Source organism: Pseudovirgaria hyperparasitica (genome assembly GCF_010093815.1).
Source record: "Pseudovirgaria hyperparasitica strain CBS 121739 unplaced genomic scaffold EJ05scaffold_27, whole genome shotgun sequence".
NCBI classification, from domain to species: Eukaryota; Fungi; Ascomycota; class Dothideomycetes; order Acrospermales; family Acrospermaceae; genus Pseudovirgaria; species Pseudovirgaria hyperparasitica.
In genome coordinates this window covers 142,257-156,211 of record NW_022985575.1, presented here as the reverse complement: position 1 = coordinate 156,211, position 13,955 = coordinate 142,257, and the positions used below count along the sequence as shown (strand labels likewise).

At 49.7% G+C, this 13,955-nt stretch overlaps 6 protein-coding genes across 6 annotated transcripts; 4 read left to right on the top strand and 2 right to left on the bottom strand.

Moving 5' to 3' along the window:
* Window positions 1-213: 213 nt before the first annotated feature.
* On the top strand, window positions 214-2,433 carry EJ05DRAFT_236791 (eukaryotic type KH-domain (KH-domain type I)). Its single transcript, XM_033740019.1, has 4 exons — window positions 214-409; window positions 467-745; window positions 795-1,954; window positions 2,005-2,433. Exons 1-4 carry the CDS (start codon window positions 367-369, stop codon window positions 2,308-2,310), a joined length of 1,788 nt encoding a protein of 595 aa, XP_033595352.1. The 5' UTR covers window positions 214-366; the 3' UTR covers window positions 2,311-2,433.
* A 536-nt stretch (window positions 2,434-2,969) lies between these two features.
* Window positions 2,970-4,322, bottom strand: EJ05DRAFT_236785 (arad-like aldolase/epimerase). The gene is made up of 2 exons (XM_033740018.1): window positions 4,129-4,322; window positions 2,970-4,068 (listed from the first exon to the last, which is right to left on the bottom strand). The coding sequence occupies exon 2, from the start codon at window positions 4,035-4,037 to the stop codon at window positions 3,180-3,182; it is 858 nt and encodes a 285-aa protein (XP_033595351.1). The 5' UTR covers window positions 4,038-4,068; window positions 4,129-4,322; the 3' UTR covers window positions 2,970-3,179.
* A 204-nt stretch (window positions 4,323-4,526) lies between these two features.
* On the bottom strand, window positions 4,527-5,888 carry EJ05DRAFT_446010 (malate dehydrogenase; the record flags this gene model as incomplete). The annotated part of the gene is made up of 6 exons (XM_033742211.1): window positions 4,527-5,117; window positions 5,177-5,271; window positions 5,321-5,429; window positions 5,483-5,523; window positions 5,604-5,721; window positions 5,823-5,888. 6 exons carry the CDS (start codon window positions 5,886-5,888, stop codon window positions 4,527-4,529), a joined length of 1,020 nt encoding a protein of 339 aa, XP_033595350.1.
* Window positions 5,889-7,018: 1,130 nt separating this feature from the next.
* Window positions 7,019-9,277, top strand: EJ05DRAFT_236668 (acyltransferase ChoActase/COT/CPT). The gene is made up of 4 exons (XM_033740017.1): window positions 7,019-7,060; window positions 7,112-7,937; window positions 7,988-8,907; window positions 8,955-9,277. The coding sequence occupies exons 2-4, from the start codon at window positions 7,176-7,178 to the stop codon at window positions 9,106-9,108; spliced, it is 1,836 nt and encodes a 611-aa protein (XP_033595349.1). The 5' UTR covers window positions 7,019-7,060; window positions 7,112-7,175; the 3' UTR covers window positions 9,109-9,277.
* Window positions 9,278-9,754: 477 nt separating this feature from the next.
* On the top strand, window positions 9,755-10,468 carry EJ05DRAFT_505633 (uncharacterized protein; the record flags this gene model as incomplete). Its single annotated transcript, XM_033747721.1, has 1 exon — window positions 9,755-10,468. One exon carries the CDS (start codon window positions 9,755-9,757, stop codon window positions 10,466-10,468), a length of 714 nt encoding a protein of 237 aa, XP_033595348.1.
* A 1,434-nt stretch (window positions 10,469-11,902) lies between these two features.
* On the top strand, window positions 11,903-12,753 carry EJ05DRAFT_490591 (uncharacterized protein; the record flags this gene model as incomplete). Its single annotated transcript, XM_033745897.1, has 2 exons — window positions 11,903-12,375; window positions 12,444-12,753. The coding sequence occupies 2 exons, from the start codon at window positions 11,903-11,905 to the stop codon at window positions 12,751-12,753; spliced, it is 783 nt and encodes a 260-aa protein (XP_033595347.1).
* Between the last annotated feature and the right edge of the window lie 1,202 nt (window positions 12,754-13,955).

Genomic DNA, 13,955 nt, shown 5'->3' with positions numbered 1-13,955 from the left:
ATAGATATATAGATGATTTCACTATGGTCGGAATATTAGTGGTTGAACGAATGGATGAGGCAATTCCTTCGTCCTTAACTCTGAGCATCAGGTGAATATATGTGATTAGGGTCGAATTATACCGTAAGATATCCATTATTGCTTAGTAAGCTGTTCCCTCGGCGCGGCTCTCGGCCTTTTACCGCAGCTTTTCTACACTTACTAGCTCAAACTACTCACTTCACACTTCACACTTCGCACTTTGCATTTCGCGCCCGACAATACATCCCAGCGCCTCATCTACAGTCTTTCGGTAAAAAACTGCCGGAGTGGCCATTGCCAATATCTCCACTCTCACTCTTTGCTGTCCCTTTCTGTATCTGCAGAATGGCCGCGCAGCCAGATATCTCGTCAATTCTTGCAGCTCTTGGTAAGTTTTTCAAAACACACATCTCATCTATACAAAATTAATGGACCACCACCTCAGCTGCTCAGCGACCTGCCGGTCAGAGTCAGACTCCTCAACAGTCGGCTCCACCGCCACAACCAGTGCCTGGCATGCCACCTGGATACCCAGCTCTGACCAATCCTACTCCACCGGCTGGCCTTCCTGGCTTCAACCTCCCACAGCCCTCTGGCTCTGGGAGCTTAGATCTCAGCTCGATCAGACCTGTGAATACAGGCTCGGTTAGTATCGCCGACGCGATTGCTAAAGCTCGTGGCTTTGCTGCTGAGAAGGGATACGATAGTGGCCGCGCAAGCTCAAGTAAATCTGCATTCGATGGTCAAAAACGAACTGTGCTAATATCGCAAAGTAACATCCCGAGATGACCCCAGAACAGCAAGCCGACAACAGTATCGACGGTCGCGCTCACGCTCGAGGACACCACCTCGTCGAGACAACTACCGTGATAGCTATAATCCTTACCGCGATGAGCGTAGAGCTGATAGACGCAGCGGCGGCGGCGGCGGCGGCGGCGGCGGTGGTAGCAGTACATATGGCCGAGATCGATCGCGTTCTCCAGGACCACGCGGACGTGATACTTTCTCACCTAATCGTCAATACGCACGCGACAGGACACCCGATAACTCACCAGACAATGAGATCATTGTCATCGACTCTGCGCTGGTAGGCCTTGTCATTGGTAGACAAGGCGAAAACTTGAAGCGAATTGAGACCGAGACCAAAACACGAATACAGTTTATCAGTGGTCCTGAGAACAGTGGTCCTCGCCGACACTGTCGTATCACGGGTAATACACGCGCTAGAGTTGAAGCCAAGCGAGAAATCAATAGAATTATTGAGGAGAATGGTGGGAATCCACCACAAGACATGAATGCTGGCACCAGAGCAAATCTTGCCATGGCAAACAGAGGACGCCAACAACAGAATGAACGCAGTGTCACCCCAGTACTGAAAGAAGGTGAGAACTCTCTACAGATTATGGTACCAGATAAGACTGTTGGCCTTATCATTGGTCGCGGTGGTGAGACTATTCGCGATCTTCAGGAGCGCAGTGGCTGCCATGTAAACATTGTGGGCGAGAACAAGAGTATCAATGGACTACGACCCGTAAATCTTATTGGCACTCCTCAAGCTGCCGACAAAGCCAAGCACCTTATCCTCGAGATTGTCGAGAGCGACACGAGGAATCCAAACGGCCAGCAGCAGCAGCCGCAGCAGCAGCAATTCACAACAAACCAAGCCCGAGGTGGTGGCGGTTTGGATTTCGGTGGTTTCAACCAGGGAGCTTCTGACAAGATCAATGAGACCATCCACGTTCCTTCTGAGGCTGTGGGTATGATAATTGGTAAAGGCGGAGAGACTATCAAGGATATGCAGAACACGACTGGATGCAAGATCAATGTTACCCAACCAAGCGGTGCTGATATTGAGCGAGAGATTGGACTCATTGGTACTCGACAAGCAATCGAACAGGCGAAGACAGCTATCTGGGACAAAGTCGAAACAGTGGTAAGTAGCGTTGCGAGCACTCCGCTGTTTACTTGTACTGATTTCTGTAGCAACAACGTGAACGTGATGGTGGAGGTCGTGGCGGCGGTAACCGCGGCGGCCGGGGAGGACGTAGCAACAACAACGATGACAGCTACGGTGATCGTTACTCACAACAGCAGCCATCGTACGGCCAATCGCAGGTCATGATGCCCAACACAGCTACAGGATCAGCACCCGCTGGTGCTGACGCCGCTGGAGCTGACCCTTATGCTGCTTACGGAGGCTATCAGAATTATGTTGCGATGTGGTATGCAGCCATTGCCCAACAACAGGGTAGTCAAGGCCAACCAGGCCAGGGATCAGCTCCTGCTTAGAGTCGACTTTCTGGTGATATTGCTCGTGCTCTGCTCATAAACGGGTGAAGCCTCGACATGATCTGATACGCCACGTTGAGATTCTCGCCGTTTCTGACATCAACTGCATCTGGCGATACTGACGCGACTGTAATATGCATGCATGGCCGGCGTTGTTCGCAGTGATGCATCTTCTGACGCTTTTTCTAACACCTTCTTCGTCACGGTGACACCTCTGGTCCTGGACTTATGCTTCGACTCTCATCTCATATCTGGATACCCGTCTTTGCATTGACCTTTTCGATAACATAACTCTGGCCTCGTGTTTGACTGGGAAATCTGCACACTCGTATTCGCGATCTACGTCTCGTGATCCTCACGGTTGTGGCCTTTTTTGTTTCATTTTGAGGCTTGCCTGATCTCTTGATGTCGATTCGGTGTGTTTGAAATCGACCTGACCATTTGCTCATGAGGTGTTACGTCTTTCTGCCGTTGGACATCGATGGCATGACGCGTTGCCACAATCACACCCTGCCTGACATGGCCCGCTTATAGCCTTGCCGGAAATGCAACTACTCGATGAATTACGGTCATCAGCTTTAAATATTACGCTCACATGGTATCACGTCTCTACGAGAAAGCCAGAATTCTCTTGATAGCTTGCACGTATGCCGACTTCATACTGCATATGTACTCGTAGGCACTGTGGTTAGTCCCCAATAGGTACTTATTATTATTATATGCTTCGTTGCTCTGGTAACGCCGCCCCTTGGTTTCCATACTTGCACATCAATTGTACATAGGTGTGTCAATGCTATTATCTTGTGTTGAAGTTTTCGCAGACGCTGGGGAAACATGTATGCCTACAATTCATGTAATTTTCTACTTGACTACATGAAAAGACTGCCTCCGGTCTTCGCAACCTGCTCATCAAAATATCCCTGAAATGCTAACCACCCCTTCGCCGGTAAACCTACCTGCTCATAGCTAAACCTTGCCTCCTCCTCTCCAATCAATTTTGGCTCTCTTCCACTCCCAGCCCTAGCCGCGTCCACCAGAAGCTGCGCATGGCATGTCTTATCCAAGCTAATGAACCAAAACGCTGCCTCGTCTACGCTCTCCCCCACGGTCAACAGCCCGTGATTCATCAGTATACAGGCCTTCCCCTTTCCCAAGCATACCGCAATGCGCCTGCCTTCCTCCCTGTCCAATACAACGCCGCCAAAGGAGTCATATACGCTGTGTGATTTATAGAACCGCAGCGCGTCCTGGGTGATCATGTCCAACTCACGTCCAAACGCACTGAACGCTTTCCCATATACACTATGCGCATGGCACGCCGCATTGATCTCCGGTCTTGCCTTGTGAATCTCAGAATGAATCGCAAACGCCGCGGCATTGATAGGCTCCTCGCCCTCTACTACCTCGCCTTGCTCGTTCACCAAGATCAAATCAGAAACCCGAATCTGGCTGAAGTGCATTGAAAGCGGATTCAGCCAGAAATGGTCGGTCAAGATGGGGTCCCGGACGGAGATGTGGCCCGCAACACCTTCGTCAAAGCCGCGGTCTGCAAAGACGCGAAACGCGGCCGCGAGATGCTGTTTTCGGTATATGCGTTCTTCGAGGAGGGTGGTGAAGTTGGGGTAGGAGCGGATTTTGAGGGGTTTGCCAGTGACAGTGCGCCCAAGGGCACCCAGGGCGGCGTTATGGGTGGGCTCAGAGACGAGGGTCGTTGCAGAGGGGGTCATGGTGGCCAAATATGTGCGTCAAAAGCTGATGCTGGTATGTATGTAGTGTGAATACAATTGTTTAGATATCCTAAATGCTCATGGATCTTACGAGATAGGTGGCGACCTGTGGCGATCATTTATGGCCGACGGATTGCAGGGACGGAGAGGGAGGGGTCTCGTCAGAAGCTAGGGGAAGCTCGATGAACGCCTTTAGCTGAGTTCAAGTCAAGCACTTTCAACCACGCTTGGACAAGTATGTGTACGAGTATATAGAGATGGAAGAACCGTACCGAAGAAAGATATTCTGACCGGAGGTTAAGGGCGAAGAAGATTTGGATTATTAAATCTACACGAGTAACAGCCAAATCCAAGACCCAAATGTTTCACTCTATCGTCAAGCGCCTGCGAACAAAGCGCCGCAACCAAGGGATCCTGACTGCTTTGTCTTCTTCAGTCACACCAGAATTCGTACATGACCCTCTCATTTACAACCCTTCCATCGTTCATTTATGGGTTCTCCTTGACGAACTTAACACCCTTCTCGATGTTGCCCTTGAGGTCTTTCAGGCAGGCATCGAGGAGGCCTTGTTCGTGAGCAGTGAGCTTACCTACGGGGTGGATCTTCTCAACACCGTTGGGGCCGAGCTCAACATTGGAGGCGAAGTAAGTAACGCCTTGATCCTTGTATAGATGGCTCTCAACGAATGTTGGCTCGATGACGTTCTTCTCTCCTTGAGAAGCTTTCAGGAGAGACTCAGTGAAGCGGGCACCAGCCATAGCCATGGAAAGAGTAGCAGAACCAGCGCCACCCTTGGCCTGGACAACCTCGTCGCCACCAAATTGAACGCGGTGGACATAGCTGTCAAGCTTCTCGCCCTCCAGCGAGTAACCAGACTGGGATAGAAGGGGAACGATGGTAGCTCCGGAGTGACCACCGACGACGGTGATCTTCTCATCTGAGGGATCGGTGCCCTTCAGCTCAGAGATGAAGCGAGAAGCACGGACAACATCGAGAGTGGTGACACCGAAAAGCTTCTTGGGGTCATAGACGCCCTTTGACTTGAAAACCTCAGCAGTAATGGGAACGGTAGAGTTGACCTAGTGACACTCATTAAAATTGGTCCCTGACCGATCCAGATGATTTGAAGACTACGTACCGGGTTGGAGATGATCAAAACCTTGGCGTTTGGCGCAGCATCAGCGGTAGCTTTGGCGAGGTCGCGGACAATGGATGCGTTGGTGTTGAAGAGGTCTGGAGATAGGATGAGCTGTGTTCTATGATGATTGCGGAGCAGACCTACCATCACGCGTCATCCCAGGCTTACGTGGAACACCAGCTGGGATAACAACAATCTCAGCACCCTCCAAAGCTTCATGCAGGGCAGACTGAGTGGCATCGTATCCTTTTACCTGCAATATCGTCAGCCCTGAAGGCTATTGCTCGGAACCGTGGGGCCGCATACCTCGCTCTTGGTGTTGATGTGACCAATGTCGGCGGCGACACCTACGACCATAATGTCAGAACTCCATTGTCCGATGGTACTTTATTACTCGACGTATACTGAGTGGAAAGCTTCGGCCTACCGGGAGCTAGACGGATATCGTAGAGGGCGAGTTTGGAGACACGAGGGTTCAGCTTCAGTAGCAGCGACAGTGGCTGACCAATACCACCGGCAGCGCCGAGTACTGTGACCTTGGATGCCTACAGAACACTCATCAGCTTCAATTCGCATATAGAGCGATGATAATGAATGCCGAATGCGTTTCGGGAAATGTAGTGCAGCGTAGTTAGACGGGGCGTACCTGACGAGCCGAGGCGGAGAAGGCTCTCCTCTGAGTGGCCCCGAGCATCTGGCGTGCAAAAGACATGATTGTGGGGGTGTAGAAGAGAAGACTGGGTGAATTGATGGTGATGACAGAAGTTCTCTGAGCAGAGGATGAAGAATGATGGGAAAGAGATGAAGTGTAATACCGTCCAGGTGTCGTATTGAGGGAAAAGTTTCAGAGCCAGAGCTAAAGTCAGAGAGCGCCAGGACCACTAACTGGTCCCTGCGCCGACTCCGCGCCCGCCAAGCCCTGCATACCCCTCTAATCCTCTATAATGCAAGTGAATTCTTCTCTACTATCCGCACAACAAACATGTACACATATGCAAGAGGTTGGACGCAGGTGTTTCTGGTGTCGCCTTCACGATTGATATATGCCAACGAGCATCTATGCATTGAGAGCCAGCCAGCCTTGTAGTAGCCACACTGATAGATTTGCCCCCAGGATCAATCACCATACGCATCTTGTGTGTATGGCTTCAGCATTGCCTCTGCTCGCTGACGACAGTGCATGAGACCTTGACTTGGCAGATAAATCTATACAGTTTGGTGCTGAAGCTGACCACTGGTGCTGATACTCTTCCATTTCGGAGAACTGGCCGACTGCCTGGCTTATCAGGTAGCAAGTTAATAAGAAGACTCCCTCAATCTAACAGGCACTCCATATCTTGATGGATACTGTAAATAGCTCCGTCATTTCAGAGGACGCCGACGGCGTGACGCTCATCTACAGTATGGATCAAACCTCTGGATCCACTGCAACGCTCGGGACTCATTTAGGGTTGTTGGTTGATCTATCCGGATGCATCTCGGCGCGCGCCTCGTTCAACTGACACTTCAACCTCGGCTACTTACGCTACATTGGCTCCACCTTTCACCCCAAACTCACCAATACATCCCGTCTTCTCCCATCCACTCGCCGTGTTGTGCTGTCTATTCGGTCTCTACTGCTAGCGGGACCTCCGGGCAGCAGCCGAATTGCAAGGCAACCAAATCCGACGGCCGAGGTAGCTTTTCCAGATTCACCTCTCTCCCTACTACTGCCCAGGTGGCCGTGTCCGACTAGCTGTATCCTTGCGTACTATACGCTAGATAGATATTCTTCTCTTCTCTACTTTCTCTGCCTACACTTCTCCAATGTTCAAGACAGTCGCGAGAACGCGAGCTTCTGCGTTTGCCCTCCGCCACCGACCTCTCACTGCTCCTGCATTCAAGGTACCCGATCATCCTTTGCACATACTAATCAATAACTAACTACTGTCATAGCCCCTCGTCATGGCTCCAGTGCGGAGGAATAACTCGTCTCTGCCAGAAGGTGAGCAACGGACTGATGTTTGCTCGAAAGAGCCAAAGAGCTGAGAATGCCAATCTCCCAGGCTACGTCGAGGATCTCAGCAAAGGCAAGATGTTGCGCTTTGAGGACTCTCTGCCTCGCCTTCCGGTACCCACTCTAGAAGAGACCTCCAAGCGATACCTCAAATCCGTACACCCTCTCCTCTCCAAGTCCGAATACGAACAGACCGAGAAAGCTGTAAGTGATTTCGTCCGCCCTGGAGGCGTCGGTGAGACACTGCAATCACGCCTGCAAGCCCGAAGAGAAGACCCAAATGTCAGGAATTGGATTTTCGACTGGTGGAACAGCACTGCTTATATGTCCTACCGTGACCCGGTAGTTCCCTACGTCAGCTATTTCTATAGTCACAGAGACGACAGAAAACGAAGGGATCCGGCGAAACGTGCCGCTGCCATTACCACTGCAGCTTTGGAGTTCAAGCGGCAGGTCGATATGAAAGAGTTGGAGCCGGAGTATATGAAGAAGCTCCCAATCGCCATGTCTAGCTACAAATGGATGTTCAATGCGTGCCGCCTGCCTATCAAGCCTGAAGACCACAGCGTCAAGTATGATTTTGAGGAACACAAGCATATCATCGTCGTCCGCAAAAATCAATTCTTCAAGGTTCCTACAGAGATTGATGGCAAGCAGCTGAACACTTCCGAGCTTGAGCAGCAATTCCGAAAAATCTACGAGAAGGCTGAGAAGGCGTCACCCGTTGGTATTCTGACCTCTCAGAACAGAGACATCTGGGCAGAGGTGCATATTTTGACTCAACCTTGAACCTTCCGGTTACTAAATCTGCACAGGTTCGCGAACGTCTCATCAGTGTCAGCGAGTCCAACAAAGCTGCGCTGGAAGATATCCAATCTTCCGCATTCCTTGTGTGTCTCGATGACGCCAAGCCCGTTACACTCGAGGAGCGCGCCCGGCAGTTCTGGCACGGAGACGGATCTAATCGGTGGTTCGACAAGCCGCTTCAATTCATTGTCAATGACAACGGTACCTCTGGCTTTAACGGTGAACACAGCGAGATGGACGGCACTCCAACCCACCGTCTAAATGACACTGTCAACTTCCTCATTCTCAACAACAAGCTGGATTTCGACAATCCCTCAGTGCGTTCTAACCTCCCCGATCCACGACCCATACGATTCGAGCTTGATAGCAAACTTCAGGAGGATATCGAGGATGCTCGCAAACATTTCGAGAGTCAAATAGGCGCCCATGATTTGAAGGTACAGGCGTACCAGGGCTACGGCAAGGGGCTTATCAAGAAGTTCAAATGCTCTCCTGATGGCTACGTTCAGATGGTAATCCAACTTGCATATCATAAGATGTACGGCAAGAACCGGCCTACATATGAGTCTGCTGCCACACGCCGTTTCCGGCAAGGTCGGACTGAAACGTCGCGGTCCGTTTCCGACGAGAGCGTAGCATTCTGTGATGCCATGGCCGATCCTAAAGTCTCACCAGATGAATGTGCTAAGCTTTTCCGAGCCGCCCTTAAGGCTCAGGGTGAGTATATCACAGCCGCTTCGGATGGTAAAGGCGTAGACCGTCATCTTTTTGGATTGAAGAAATGTTTGAAAGAAGGCGAGGAGCTTCCCGCGATCTATAAGGATCCCGCCTTCGCCTACTCCAGCAGCTGGTACATCAGCACTAGTCAGTTGAGCTCTGAATATTTCAATGGTTACGGATGGAGTGAAGTCATTCCGGACGGCTGGGGGTGAGTGACACGACTGTATCCACTTATATCATACTGACTAATTCCAGTATCGCATACATGATCAACGAAAACAGCCTCAACTTCAACATTGTGAGCAAGAAACTGGGTAACGAGCGTATGAGCCATTACCTCAATGAGGCCGCCGGTGACATTAGAGACATCCTGCTACCAAGCCTAGAAGCACCCAAGGCTAAGCTGTAAGGTATCATGCTGTTTTGTCATCTTTGCCTGTAAGGATAAGTAGGAACGCTCTGTTTTCATATTATGCGGCATCGCGAGATCGGCCAAAACATCTGTAGATCAAAGACTCAATTGCATTCGAATTTCCTAGATACGGCTCATAGCTGGTAGCGCTGCACACCCTACCCATGAATTCAAATGTAACTACGTAACCTTCAGGAGGTAGCGGGTGGGGTAGCTTATGTAAAAAGCTACTAGATTGATGCAATGGATCCGTCGGATACCTGCCCTGCTCCGGCTGTTTCTATAGTATCACCGTGCTTACCCACAATCCAAGGTGAATCTCGGCGAGCAGAAAATGTCCACTCTGCGTTCAACGGACAGTTCAGCAACTTACAGACAACATAAACAAACGCCGCGGTTACCGCCCGAGTTGATACTCCAGATCATCGATTGCTTGGTTTCTCAGCCCGGAGAACAAAGGATAGCTTGGAGTCCCGGATCAGCCATCACGAGAACACTTCTGTCGTTATCGACGACCTCCAAGTTGACATGTTCTCCAGCGATCCGGTATCTATTCACCCGTTGCCTCTTTCTAGACTCGAACGACCGGCTACGCCGACTACTACTAACTGTGGAACGCCACCGCTCAAACTCGTTGCAATCAATGCCCAATCCCAGATCAGACATACTTTCCAATATTACTTCAACATATCTTGCTCCCTTTGATGACTTCAATCTCGACGACCTCCCAACCGCGATATGGGTTAGAGAGCTCTTGTGCCATTGTTGCGGCAGTCTCCGAAGACTCGTAGTAGACGTTCCCTTCCGGGCACTTTATCCGGAAGACGATCACCTTGGCGTCCGCAATGTGCTCCACGATGCGTTTGCTCAACTTTCCAGCCTCGAGGAATTCGTCTGTGTCAGAGACGAACTCTATCTAGATCTAAACACTTCGTTGTCTGAACCTCCAATCTGGAGCACATGGTCGGCTCTCAGGAAGCTGGCTCTATACAATGTTGACACTGAAAGCACACAATTCTGGGATAGCCTTGCAGGTCTGGAGCATCTTGACACGGTCATTCTTACCAGAGCTGATTCTCTCGGCTCATGCAACCCAAAGTTGGCCTGGTTGACACGAACCCACCGGCCCATAAAACTCATCTTCGTTAATGTTGAGAGAGACCATACATACATGTTCAAGCCTGTTTGGAAGCAGCAGGATCCTAAAAACCTTGTCGACGTGATGAGTGTCGACGTTGGGACCGCCTTTTATGGTGATGAAAGTCCTATTGAGCTCTGTCAGGATTGGATTAAACAAAATGCAATATGGGGTAAATTGTGGGCGTGCAATGCAAAGCCCATGAGACAGCCTGGATGAATATGAGATCTCGCTTTATATCCCTGCTTAGGAGATGCGTTGAGTTCCTTTATTTATAAGCGTAATTCAGAGCCGTCTCAGATTCACTCATGACACCTGAGTCTGGCAATATCTTCACTCTGTAGATATGAACATTAACCTCTTGTATACCCCTGGGAAAATGTCCTCTAATTGCAGTCTAGAGGTATGATCTCCGTACTGTTCGGCCAGACCCAATTCAACATATTATATAGCGTCATAGACCTTTGTATCCTATCATCAAGTCTAACCACGCAACAGTTGGTCTGTGATGAACCCTGTAACTACGCATGATATACATCATTGTTCCATTGCCAAGGCACATGCGGTTCCTCCTAGCTGCTATTGGCGATAATACGGGAAGGGGTACCGCGTGGATAAGTTCCGTCGTTCAGACCGTCTATGAAATCGCGGTCGTAGCGTAAGAACCGAGCAATGGAATTCTGTTAGACGACAGCAACCGTTTTCGTTTCATATTAGGCCAAGTCGATATTGTGTAGATGAGCTGTAGCGTGGCTTACTAGTAATCTCTGGCTCAAAGGACGCCTCAGTCTCTCTGCCGCAGAGAGTCAAGGCACCGTCATTCATTTTAATAGTGTTGGAGTCGAAAAAGGAGACTTGTGTCAGATACATTCTCCAGTCAGTAGAGACCCATGCGCAAAACACTGTGCACTGTTGCTGGACAAAGGGCAGAAACAAGAGAGATTGGGAACCTCTTAGGTCGAGGATGTCCGAGCTGTCGAGAAAAGGATATAATTAGATATACCGTTTGAGAGAATGATGGTATACTTTGGTCTCTTTCAGTAGAATATGTGGACATGACGAGTTGGAAGAGCTATATTAGATCAACAAGCTGTGCGCAAGAGACAGTGATAGCTAAATAAATCAACGGGAACTCTGCGAACATGTAAGCATAACTAAAAGCATCCATGGTCTATACGAAACCTGTACGGTATCCAAACACTATAAAATTGTCCTCAGGGGTGCACACCCGGTCATTTGTGTATGCAAAGCGTAACTGTAACATCTTAGCCGGGGGCAACATCGTAACTTGAACCCAGATCCATGAATCAACAAGCGCTATCGATAGTGACCGTAGGTTTCACTTCATTCGAAAAGCCACTGTTAGCACGAGAGGTAAATATCTACGCGGGCCTATTCGACAAATGAAAATTCGCCTCACAGAGTGAACAAGATTGTAGAAATTTAGCGTACAATGAGCAACTCGGTGACAGCCCGAGTGTAGTCGTAATTTCAGATAGCATTCCAAGTGAACTACGTATTTACGGCGATAAATCTTAAGAATAGGCATCGAAAGCTCCTGCCCGATGACTTGTACCTTCCCTTAGGCTCAAACTTGTTCAGATCTTCGTCGTCAGTCACGTAGCGACCCAAACACGCCTTTAAGCCACAGAGATGTCAGATTCCCAAGTCTCTCATCAGCCTGACGGTAGCCCTGAGCTGGCATCGTTTCCGTCGCCGCAGTACTCCGACTCCGACTCAAGCAGCGGTGGTGTTCCGGTTCCACCTGAAGATCAGCATGTGCAGCCATTCCACCGTGCCCAGCTTCCACGCTCAAGCTCTGCGAGCTCTATTAATGGGCTATTCGTGGCGCCTCTTACCGGTGTGGTCGGCCAGAATGCTGAACCATATGCCATGAACAAGCAGTTCCGCTCGTCGTTCGAACAGCCAGGTGCAGACTCATCATCAAAGGATATGAGCAAGCAGCAAAGGGGCTTTCAAGGACCCACCCCTCCAGATGACGACGAAGAAACCCTCGAACAATGGCTCGAGACTCAGTCGGTGTCCACCGATACGCAGAGTGGAGGAGCTATGCTTACAAACTCTGGTCCGGAACCAGTCAATATGGAAGTACGCGCGGTGAAAAGGTAGGTTGCACTATTTTCTTGCCTCGATTCATGATGAGCGTTAGTTTTTCACCTGCTAAGCACTCCAGTACATCACTACAGCCAGACTCGTCAGCTATCACACCAAGAGAGATCCAGCCACGCAAAACCAGTGGTATCTCTACCGACCATTCAGAAGTCCTCGCGGCCTGGTCGTCTTTTGCCACCCGAGCCCAAAGCGAAGAATTCGACCAATGTTCTGCCTTTCGTGCCAGAAAGCATGGTCCAACTACCAACGATGCAAGATCCACGCAAGAGCCGCGACGACGGATCGAAGAGACCTTCATTCGGACAGTAAAAGGTGCCCATCCAGGCGAAAGGAGAAAGGTCATGAAGGAAAAACGAATCATTATTGGATAAAGATGCATGAGAGTATTGAATTATGCGGTATAGATGATGGAAACCGAAGGCATGAATAGCAGGGTTTGATGCCATGACAAGTAGGCTCTGAAGGCATGAGTAGCATAGTTTGACACTATGATAAGTAGGCTCTGAATAGTCCGCTCTACCGACCAATTGAATGATTCACACTTTAGTTGGACCATGTTGATCTATGCTGGATAGACCGAGTCCGGTGGTGTGAATGAAGAAAGATACCATAAGGTAAGATTCGAGACTGCGCGGCAAAGCAAAGCCGTCCTTCATTCTGGCCACAGGCCCCTTCGTCCTGTTGTACAACGCATCCCGAGACACCCTGGCCAAGAATTTACAACGCTCTTTGTTATACTCTAGCACTTAAAAGACTAAGGTCTGGTCTTCCTAAGATGAATTAGGACCTCTATTTCGCCACAAGAGAGCTTATCTGAATAGGACATGGAATGAACAATCAAAGAAGGACCTGTTTTCTCCCAGAGATCAGCTTCGAACCGATCCGACAAGAAAGCACGCCATGACCATTGTCCCACAACGCAAAAAAAGGTAGAGCTTGAAGATAAGGGCAAGATGAAAGAGTTTAGGGGCGCAGCATCGGGATAACACAAAGAAGCACAGCGTTTTCGGAATAGCAAGCCAGGAACGACGCTTAGTTGATGGAGTAGGTAATCTAACAGAAGGAGCTGGCGACTACCAGGAATAGCATGAACACATTCGCAACATTTTGGCTGCCTACTTGGGAGAATCAAGGTCGCCTGGCAGAGAACATGTGCGGGATATGGGGAGTGCGGTGGTACGGCCTACCGTCAAGGCCCTCTATCCCCTGAATGTACAATTTGACTTGAGCCCAGATAGACCTGGTAAAGAAGAAATGCTGACATTCAAAGGCACAATCGCTGAAACAAGAAAATGCAATTCGGTAATGTAAGGTCCGCACGTTGTACATTGGACCTGAGCATGATACGAGAATGAGATAGGAAGAAGTATAGAAACATCCTACGGGTTGAACAAGGTCGTATGAAACGGTCCTCTATCGCGATATGCAGCAGCAGTAACAACAACAATGCCTCCTCACACAGACACGGCTTTATCTAGAAGGCGATTACAAGATCTCTGTAAACAGTCCACATTCCATGACTTGCAAGAGACCTTCACATACCATCACAACGTAGCATGACAACAACAAGCAA

What these genes read in the sequence shown, in the direction of transcription:
- EJ05DRAFT_236791 (XM_033740019.1), top strand. Translation starts at nt 367, where the DNA reads ATGGCCGCGCAGCCAGATATCTCGTCAATTCTTGCAGCTCTTG. An exon ending in GTCAATTCTTGCAGCTCTTG is followed by an intron (nt 410 to 466) that starts GTAAGTTTTTCA and finishes CCACCACCTCAG; the next exon opens with CTGCTCAGCGACCTGCCGGT. An exon ending in GGGACAAAGTCGAAACAGTG is followed by an intron (nt 1,955 to 2,004) that starts GTAAGTAGCGTT and finishes TGATTTCTGTAG; the next exon opens with CAACAACGTGAACGTGATGG.
- EJ05DRAFT_236668 (XM_033740017.1), top strand. Translation starts at nt 7,176, where the DNA reads ATGTTTGCTCGAAAGAGCCAAAGAGCTGAGAATGCCAATCTCCCAGGC. An exon ending in ACAGAGACATCTGGGCAGAG is followed by an intron (nt 7,938 to 7,987) that starts GTGCATATTTTG and finishes AAATCTGCACAG; the next exon opens with GTTCGCGAACGTCTCATCAG. An exon ending in GTCATTCCGGACGGCTGGGG is followed by an intron (nt 8,908 to 8,954) that starts GTGAGTGACACG and finishes GACTAATTCCAG; the next exon opens with TATCGCATACATGATCAACG.
- EJ05DRAFT_236785 (XM_033740018.1), bottom strand. Translation starts at nt 4,037, where the DNA reads ATGACCCCCTCTGCAACGACCCTCGTCTCTGAGCCCACCCATAACGCC.